The sequence below is a fragment of the Peromyscus eremicus genome, chromosome 1 (genome assembly GCF_949786415.1).
Source record: "Peromyscus eremicus chromosome 1, PerEre_H2_v1, whole genome shotgun sequence".
Taxonomy (NCBI): domain Eukaryota; kingdom Metazoa; phylum Chordata; class Mammalia; order Rodentia; family Cricetidae; genus Peromyscus; species Peromyscus eremicus.
Genome location: NC_081416.1, coordinates 97181498 through 97192447, shown reverse-complemented (window position 1 = coordinate 97192447; position 10950 = coordinate 97181498). Strand labels below are relative to the sequence as shown.

Genomic DNA, 10950 nt, shown 5'->3' with positions numbered 1-10950 from the left:
TGAACACTGGTGGATATGTGCAGAAAGGGCCTTTTACACTGTGAGGATATACATTAGTGTAATCATTATGGAGAATGCTATGGAGAGTGCCCTAAAGACTAAGCATAGATACATCATAGGATCCAACTGTATACAGTGCTGTATACATTTAAAGAAGATGACATCACCGCAGTGCAGAGCCTTGCATTCTCATGTTTGTGGCAGGACTAACAAGCATATGAAATACGGAATTAACTGAGGTGTTTATCACCAGATGAATTAAGGAGGAAAACATGGCTTACATGAACAATGTAATATTATAAAGTCACAGAGTCATAGCCCATCATTTGCATTGAAATGGATGAACTGAAGCACTTTCCATTGAGTGAAAAAGAGACACAGAGAGACAAATATCACATTTTCTTTACATACATAGAAGCCTAAAATGTCTTCTTGGTTGTAGGATAGTGGGTACAGGAGACTGAGAAGTGTGGAGGGTAGAGGTGGATAAATGAAAGGCAGAATGTTGGATAACAGGTAACAAAACATAATTAAATAGATTGGGTTCTGGAATTCCAAACTACAGAACATAATTAATATTAATATGCAACAGTGCATAATTATCTTTCATACATTTTATGAAAATTTGTAATAAAGAAACCTGAAAGTTTCAAAAAAACTATAGGGAAAGGAAAATGCCCATTATCTTCCTTGGTCAGTATAAGCTATATCCATGTTAAAATACCACACCAAGCCCCACTAATGTACTGATTAATGTATGCTATATTTTGAAAACTGTTGTAGATAATAAGATAATTAAGATAAAGATGTTAACATATTATTTTAACCTGCCTCAGGTGTGTGTAGTCTCCTAGGAATTTCTAGCTGATACCAGTTGTAGACTCCCAAGAGCCCTTGGTAGAAATGAAAGTTACATGGCTGGTTCCTTATACAGGGGCAGGATCATGAGCTAACTAACACACAGTTGGCTTGGCAGCAGGTGGAACAGATACCTCTCCTTGGATTGAAAGCCAGGTAGGAAGCTAGGATTAAGCACACAAGACAGAGGTTGTTGAGAGCTAAGGTAAGAGGCAACAGTAGAGCAGGAAGTACTTAGAGATGAAAGAAGACAAATTAGAGGCAAAGAGCAGAAGTATTGGACAGGGAGTATTGGAATAAGAGGCAGAAAACAGAGACTGTGGTAATTAAGTGAGAGATCTGTATGAAATTTGCAAGCAAATATTTGCTTCCAGGATAAAACATCAAAGACAGTTATGTCTTAAGTCTGGGAGAGAATTTTTATAGTTCATGGAGGCTCCAAATGTGACACTGTATACTTGAGTTATTCCTTGCATGGCCTTTAAATTAGGCTGCATCTAAACTCCCATGTTTCTTAGAAAATAAGCTTCTACAAGATCTTCATGTTATAAGATTCCTTCTAGCTCTTGTCATATTTAGAAACACATCAAATTAATATTTTCAATTTTTGGTCATCATATAAACAACTAGAAATAGGCACATTAGATATATTTTTGAAGTCCTGGTTTTACATATGGTGAGGCCTCATGCAGAAATGGGTAACTAAGTCCATTTAGCAGATGGAGAGTCAAAAGTGTGTGTGTGTGTGTGTGTGTGTGTGTGTGTAAGCACACACATATGCATGCATTCTATGTGTTTTCAGAGAAGATTTCATAATGCAGGCTTGTGTGGAACTCACAATCCTCCTGCCTCAGCATCTTGAGCAAGTGCTGAGATCACCAGCATATAACACCTTCCTCAGCACCAGGACCTGTCTCTTTGTCTATTGCTATGAGCCATCATTAATCAGTTCCTACATTCCCAGACACTGAAATGTACATTTTATATTTTCACTTCCTATTTCTAATGCTGTGATTGCCAAACAAATTTTAGATGTCACCAAAAGAACACTCTGTCTGGGCAGCATTAGGTAGATGGTCACCATTCCTAAATGTTGGGATTTATTTGATATGGCAGAAGTTCAGTTTTCCAATTGGGCACCAATTCTAAGCTACACAAAGAATACAAAAGCTGCACAAAAGAAATTGCTAATTGTGAAGGTAGAGTCATAAGCACTAATCTATTCTATCAATTATGTAGTTTTTCTTTGTTTATTTACAAAAAGCCAGAAAAAGTAGCGCTTCTGAGATTATACAATCTAAGGATCAAGATAACTTTGAGGAAGAGTTTATGCCTGAAAATACTAAGGCCTTTCTGAGTGCCACAGTACTGCTATGTATTTGCATGATGAATGTAGCTGAAAAGAAAACAACAACCTGTTTGTCAATGGCTACTCATTTTTTTAGTTATGTGAGTTAGCTTGGGAGTTTGATAAGTATGACCGAGACACAAATCCTTGGCAAGGTTCATCGTGAGGTGAGCGAGCAAGACATGTGTAGCACAGTTTTCCCTCTGTATGAATCCCACTATCCTAAGGACTGACTAACAGCTGGCCTGCTTGGATTCTTTGGTGTAGAATTCTTTTATTTTTCTTTTTGAGATTGTAACATAATTTTGGCAATTCTTCATTTCCTTTCCTCCCTCCAAGTCCTCCCATATGCCTCTCCTAGATACCAGGGATTCCTGAGACACTGTTACTAGAGTTACAGGCAGAATCAGTTTAAAACACTGTAGACAAGGACCTAAACTCACCACTACTATGATGAGTAGTTTCTATTATTTTTCACATCTCTATACTCAAATATCTAACAAAAATAAGTGGAGGAAAAACTTATTTTGTTTTATGGCTCAATGGATGGTACATCATCGCTTGGCTCTGTTTCTAGGCCTATTGTGAGGCAAATTATCATGGTGATGGGGATGTGTGGTGGAGAATCTTTATGCTGGACAAGAAGCTGAGAAAAATCTGGAAACACAGGAAAAGGCCAGGACAAAATATAGTTCTAGGACTATATCCTCTGTGACCCATTCCTCTAACTAGATCCCAGTGTATACATTTCACTACCTCCCAATAACACAGTCATATTATAAATACATCCAGGGATTAATCCATTCATTATGTGAGAAATTTCATTAATTGTCTTTGGAGATAAATTTACAGATTCATTCAGAAGTGTGCTGAATTCTCCAGGTAGATCTTAATCCAATTTAATCCGATCAAGTTGATGATCAAGATTAATTATTAATGTAGAGATGCAGAATCCAAAAGCATCCAGGAAAGAATCCAAGATTAGGCTAAAAAAAAGAACCATAGTTGTGAACATTCTGAGTAGGGCCAATAGCAATTGCCTGGGAAGATTGTGAGTGCTTTAAATCCATGCAAGTGGCAGCCATAGTACATTCATCGAACCTGTCAACAGCATTAACCAAATTGTCACAGTTTGAGACAATGAGATAAAATGGACTACCAATACTGAATGGATGATAGATTCTCCTAACCAAGGTTTATTACTTCTGTTCTGCATAAGAAATGCCATACATCCTACTAAACCTCTTAATAGTTCTTAACTCAAGTTAACTTGAGGAAAAAGTCTTCGAAGATGTCATGAGTGATAAAAGCTGCTTCCCTTTCCCTTCATTTCTTCTTCACTGTGCTCTATTTCTAGTCTTTACCAGCTAACTCCTTCTGTGTGGATTCAAGCTTCCCTTTCTATACCATAAATGCAAAATGCTCAAAGTCCCTGTGAAGGGACATGTACTTATGCTGGTCATTTATTTTACAGCTCCCAGGCTCACTAGCGATAGCTAGAGTTAGAGGTGTCTTTCCTCCACTGCACCTTGTGGGGATGTCCTTACTGTAAAATCCTGGAATATGGTTTTGGGTATTTGAGTTTTCACTGAGGCTGTAAGTCTGTGGGTCTAGGAGATGCTCTGTAAGAACCTTCAGAGTGTAAACATACACTCTTTATGTTTATGACTCAGATAGATAATTGTAAAGATTTATGTATTTGCTCCATATGGCTTTTATTTTGCTCATTTGAATGAACAAAATAGAATATCACTCTTAAATCTAAAGTTCCCTTTGACCCATTCGCCATCCTCACTGTGTTAGTTTACAATATCATACCTGTGCGTACATATGTGTTTTATGCAAAATATTCTATCCTAAGGGTCATTAAATTTTTCTATAAAAGGTCAGAATTTAAATAATTTATAATTTTTAGGTGAATTTGACTTCATGATCTCTCGCAATTGTTTTTATTCTTGGTTCCCTTTCCTTCTTTATAATATAAAAGGCCCCTAATTTGTGTAACAGTCAAAGAGCTGAGTTTGTTGCCAACCGTCTTTGATAGATCCCTTAACAGTTACATAGCCTGTGCCATGAATTACAATGTATGATGAGTGCATTGAACAATACTGTCAATAGCAAAGAATTTCTTCGGTTGTCTGGGTCTGCTCACATAGTACTATGGTCTGTGTGAACACATACCCACTTCAGGGAGCTCTTCCATGCTTCAAAATGCTATATTTAATTTACTTAATTTGTATCTTAAAAGATGTAGTTTGAGGTGCTGGGAAGATGGTTCTGTCACTCAAGTGATTTCTGTGAAAGCATGAAGATATAGGTTCAGTTCTCCAGTACCCATGTATAAAAACTGGGTATGAAGGTATGTGTTTATAATCCCAGGACTGAGGAGGAGAGAAAGGAAGACTCCTAAGGTTCACTGGACAGCTACTCTAGCTGAAATGGAGAGCTCCGGGTTCAGTGAGAGATTTTATCTGAAAAAGTAAGGTGAAAGACATAGAGGAAAACACTTGATGTAGACCTCTGGTGTCCATATTCATGAACACATATAAGGGAACCTGCACACATACGTACACATGCACATGAATACAGAAAGATGTAGGGTTTTTGTTGTTGTTGTTTGATGGAGGAACCAAAACACTTTTGTACTTTCCAGCTTTAGAGTTATGTATAAATATATCTGAAAATAAAAATCTATATTCAAATAATATAAAGGTCTCAAGTAAATAGTATAAACTGTTTAAGTACATTCCATATTTTTAAAATGATATATATGTATATATGTATATATATATATATATTCATCTCATAATTTGAGGTATATTAAATTTAACCCATGTTGTGTAATTGTGACAACTAAGAGATAATATGTGTTTATGTAGGTCCTGGAGCAGCTGAAGAAGACAGGTACTTGCGATGCTTCTCAATACCTCAGAGGTTGATGTCTCCTCATTCCTACTGATTGGGATCCCAGGCCTGGAACATGTGCACATTTGGGTCTCCATCCCTATTTGCCTCATGTATCTTACAGCCATCCTGGGAAACTGCATTATCCTCTGTGTCATCAGAACAGAGCCTTCTCTACATGAGCCCATGTACTATTTCCTCTCCATGTTGGCCTTATCTGACCTGGGCTTGTCTTTCTCCTCTATCCCAACAATGCTAAGAATATTCTTGTTCAATGCCATGGGGATTTCTGCTGATGCCTGCATTGCCCAGGAATTCTTCATCCATGGATTCACAGATATGGAATCCTCAGTGCTCCTTATTATGTCTTTTGATCGCTTTGTAGCCATCCGGCACCCCCTAAGATACAGCTCCATCCTCACAAGCTCTAGAGTTGTGCAAATCGGGCTAGTCTTCACTGTTAAAAGCATTCTTCTGGTGCTCCCCCTTCCATTTACTTTAAAGAGACTCAGATACTGCAACAAACGCCTGTTATCACATTCCTATTGTCTCCATCAGGATGTCATGAAGCTGGCCTGCTCCGACAACAGGGTTAACTTTTACTATGGGCTATTTGTTGCACTCTGCATGATGTCAGACAGTGTGTTCATTGCTGTGTCCTATGTGTTCATCTTGAAGACTGTGTTGGGTATTGCATCCCATGGGGAACGGCTCAAAGCTCTCAATACCTGTGTCTCCCACATCTGTGCTGTGCTCATATTTTATGTACCTATCATTACCTTAGCAACCATGCATCGCTTTGCAAAGCATAAGTCTCCATTAGCTATGATTTTGATAGCAGATGCTTTTTTGCTGGTACCACCCCTGATGAATCCCATTGTGTATTGTGTAAAAACTCGGCAGATTAGAGTAAAAGTCTTAGAAAAACTGGGTCTTCATTCTAAGTAATGGGAACAACATTCTTAGATGTTCCATTTTCTCTTCAATTAGCTACCTTAGAGACAGGACACTGTTTCATCTTCAAAGGAGATCCATTTACTTCACAGCCCTATAGTTTGTTTCAATCAATGAGTACTGTTAGTTTTCTGGTTTAAAGGAGGAAGAGGCTTCATATTTCATAGAGCTTCTTGAATCCTTTCAGTTATTTGGATGGTGGAAGACATCTATCCTTAGTTGCAAAAATGAGGAATAAGAATGTCCACAATCTTCTAAAGAAAACATGGGACATATGGTCTTCATTGTGTCTGGGAGAAGCCTGCAAGATTCTGAAACTGCTTAACATCTTGTATTTGTCTCTTATTTTGATCCCTTCTTATGTTGCATTAAACCATTTATAGCATGTCTGAGTTTGTCTGAGTGGTTCTTTAGTGTTCAGAGTGTTGTAGCAATAGTGTCACCTAGAGAGCTGCTGACATTGTAGAATCAGCACTGCTGCAAGCTCGTGAGCCAATACTCATCTTAGGGAGATCCCAAGTAATTGACATGTCAATTAATGTTGGAGGATTACATTCTAGGGTGATGTGAAAGAGGAAATTATAAAAACTGTCATTTGCCCATCCTGATTTATGGTGAAATCAATTTTAGAGGGGTAAATTATAAAAGGATCTCAGCATTTGGCAGCATCACAGTGAAAGTTAAGGAACTGAATCTCAGGAGTTGGAGGATCAGTTGTAACTCTAGTCATACATATGTATGTATGTCACTCAAATGTACTATGAATTCCTACGCAGCAAAGAATTGCAGATTATTTACTTTTAAATTTTTTATTAGTAAAGGAGCTTTTCTATCATATGTGCTTGGTAGATATATATCAATTTCCACTGAAATATTAAAGTAAATGAGGAAATATTGGTAAACAGGTAGCACAAAAAGATATAACATTAGGAAGCTGTTATAGTTTAATTTCTTTTGCTGTGATAAAACACCTTGACCAGAGGCAACTTGTGGGAAGAATGTGTTTATTTAGCTTATACTTCCAGGTCATGATCTGTCATCAAGGGAGGTAAGGGCAGGAACTCAAGGCAGGGTCTTGAAGCAGAAGCAATGGAAGAATGATGCTTACTGGCTTGATCACAGGCTTGAGCTCAACTATATTTCTTGTGAAGTCCAGACCTACTTTTCTAGGGTTAGTGCTGCCGATAGTGAGCTGGGTCATCTCACATCAATCATCAATCAAGACAATCTCTCCTAGATATGACCACAGGCCAATCTGATCAAGGCAATTCTTTAGTTGAGGTGTCTTCTTCCCTGGTGAATCTAGGTTCTGTAAACTTGGCATTAAAAACTAACCAAGACAGCTGGGTAGTGGTGGTGCACACCTTTAATCCCAGCACTTGGGAGGCAGAGCCAGGCAGATCTCTGTGAGTTCAAGGCCAGCCTGGGCTACCAAGTGAGTTCCAGGAAAGGCGCAAAGCTACACAGAGAAATCCTGTCTCGAAAAACCAAACAACAACAACAACAAACCAAAAACTAACCAAGACAAAACAAATATCAAATCTAGAAGTTTCTGTGATGAGAAAAAGCTTGAATCAGATTATCAAAGTGTATTCAGTAGTTAATGAAACCCAGGGCCAATGTTCCTCTGGTTCTGTTGTGATAAGCTGGAGTAGTTATTACCTTGACTCTGTTAAAGCTTTCTACTCTCTGCACATCAGTGTAAGAAGCAGAAGCTGCAGGGATATAGGGAGTTTTGTGAGATATAGGGATTATTCCACTGAATCTATTCCACTCTAAAGAAAACCAAAATGATGAAATTTGTATGTATATGGATGGGAATGGAAAAAGTTCTACTGAGTGAGGCAACCCAGGTCCAAAAGGACAAATGGCACCTGTTCTCTTTTATATGTGAATGCAAGCTTTGACTGACTAGTTTTGTTTGTTTAACTTGGAGTACCTGTGGGATTGGGAAAACTAGGAAGGGGATATTGATGGTTCACTCTATGGGAAAGAGACAGTAGAACATAAGAAGGATTAAAGTAGAGTGTGAGAATATTGTAGGTGAAATGTTTAAACAGGGTTTGGGAGACTAAGGAGATGACAAGTAAGTGTAGGAATGTTAACTGAAGATAAGGGTCTATGAACAAGCCATATGGAAGCATACTATCTTGTAACCTAATTTAAAAAATATGAAAGATACATTGAATGGAGGTACATTGCATGGGTAGATATGATGCTCTTTGAAGCAATGGTTACTACAGAAAATCTGTTCAGTGCCCTATAGGAAACACTCCTGTAGAAGTCATTGGCCAGAGAGGTCCTATAGGCCTCCCAAACTGCACAGGCTCTTGTCAGTCCTTTTGTTGCCCATCAAAGCCAGGTTGTAAGACTCTATTATTGAAACATACCTGGGCTTCAAGATACAGAGAAAGAAAGTAGGTGGAGATCTGTAAATTTCCTCCCTGTGGGCTTTTAATGATTTAAAAGATGTTATGGAGGCTTCTGGGGGAGAAAAGACATGAACAATTTTATTCAGTTGTGAGCCCTATAAATTACAAAACTGGGCAAGATATGTTTGTTTGTTTAATAGTGGCACAGTTAGTATGAGAGTAACCAAACACACTCTGATTGCATTTAAGGCTCACACCACAGAAAGGAGACATGTCTGGTATTATAAAGCTGGCCAGCAATCCATAAGTCCAAGGGGTGGGAAACACACCGCTGTTGTTTAAATAAATTGACAGCATCAAACTATATTCCAAATCTGTGTATATCTATAGAGGAAAGCTACTCTTAGACTTAATGAAAGAATGACAATGAATTCAGAGATCCAAGGGCGACCAATATGCTAAGAATAAGTGGTACCTGAGGGCTTAGCTCAAAATAAGACAGTTATACCCCCTTTTCTACACTAAGGTTTAAGGGACATTGAGAAAGAGGGAGATGGGAACAATGCAAGATCTTGAAGATAAGGAGAATGGCTGTGAATTGTCATCATCTAGGCATGGCCTAGTAACTGCACTCACAAGTCTACAGCAACTGTATTTAATTACAATGGACCTACACAAGACAGGTCCTGCTAGCAATCAGTCAGGAATGGGGAAGGTGCTTATATGGCCCTATCCCCTTACTGCTGAACTGTTTTTTATTGATAGGTTTTAGTAAAGAGGTAGTCATTGTCTTCAGTTGTATACTGACTTCAAAGCCAGTCTTCAATGGTTAGCACTAAATCCATCATCACACAGGTGGACCTGGTTAAATTCATAAAACAAAGCAGACATTAATGTGAGAAAAAAGTTTGTAGGGGAGAGGGAGGATAGATATGTAGAAGGGAGGTAAGAAAAAGTTAGGTGTGTATGTGAATACAATCAGTATGCACTACATGCTTGTATTAAGTTGCTAAGGAAAATTTAATTAATAAAAAATACACATGCCATTATATGTGGAATGCAAAGGTCAAAAAACCCATTGTAAACAATAAATAAAGGACAAAAATTGTAAAGGAATAAAAAAGTGAAATTGGTTATGTAAAATTATTTGACAGTTGTTTGAACAAAATTAAACATAAGCATCATAATGGGAAAGATATGAAATTAAGATCACTTACAAATTTCAACTTAAAATATAAAAATAGAAATTAGGTAAATGTTTCTCTTTAGTAAACTCTTCATGGTCTAGGATACAAATATGAATAGGCAACATTAATAGATGCATGAAAGAAATTCTTTTTTATTATTTGGGAAATCCAAATTAAAGTAAAGACACATAGTTATAAAATTAATAAGAATTTAAAAACACTACATTCTTCTCTAGGACATAAGAATGCATGCATATAATCTTTTGTGAAAGGGCTATATACTGAAAATTGAAATTTACAGTCTTATAGAACCATTAGTAATGATCTAGAGAGCACCCTTGTAGAAATACTAATGTAAATATTCATAAGGAGTTACACAGGGATTTCTATTTGGAGTAGCGGTAAACTGAAGACATCTTTAATGCTCATCAATAGGAAACAATTGACTAAACTATAATCCATTCATGCTCTCAAATGCTATATAGTCATTTGAATGAATGAAGATTGTACTAATTGCCTTGGAAAGCTGATGAAAGGCAAGGAATATGATCATAATATATTATATGCAAAATGTCTTCTTTAATAAAAAAAGCACCAAGGCTCAGTTTAGAGCTTCCAAAAATATTTCACGCATCTCTGAAACCATCATTCTTGCGGATTTCAAAGTCACTTGTCTTCTTATGTTTGTTACCTAGTGTTCTCTAAAGAACTAAAAGTGTGAGTCTGTACCCCCCAAATACTTGTAGGATATTATTTGACTATTATGTTAAAAACAAGGCAAGTGCCTCATATAAGCATATTGATAGTCATGATAACATAAAAAATTGAGAAAACATTCTGTGCTTGTAGAATTGGACAGAAATTAAATTGTGTTAGTTTATTTTTGTTGAGTACTATCCACAAAGCTTCATTTGCACACCATTAGAGTGCTTGTTGTAGTCATTAGAGGTAGTCACAAGGTGGACAGATGTCCTCTTGATCTAGACTGATTTGAATTAGTGGCTCTGCCCCAAGTGCGCAAGTAGCAGGCACTTGGCTTGGGGTGTAGATTTTACTCAGTTCTGTACCATGTCTCATTCTAGAGACCAGGCAGAGGGAGCAGGAACTACTAGAGAAGCACTTTCCATAGCATAGTAAGTTGAATCCTATTGAATACTCCTTCTCTCATCACATTCATTAACACCCCATTTAACAAACTGAGATGTGCATAGAACAGAGCAAGCCAGGTGCCCAAGATCAAGGTCACAGAGAAAGTAGCTGGTGTAGATGAGGATATATAGTCTTACTTGGAAGTAAAGAGCCTAGAATAAAGACATCTCATGTACTA

At 37.5% G+C, this 10950-nt stretch overlaps 1 protein-coding gene across 1 annotated transcript; it reads left to right on the top strand.

Moving 5' to 3' along the window:
* The first annotated feature begins 5119 nt into the window (after positions 1–5119).
* Positions 5120–6058, top strand: LOC131901620 (olfactory receptor 51A7-like). The gene has a single exon (XM_059252727.1). The coding sequence runs from the start codon at positions 5120–5122 to the stop codon at positions 6056–6058; it is 939 nt and encodes a 312-aa protein (XP_059108710.1).
* Positions 6059–10950: the final 4892 nt, after the last annotated feature.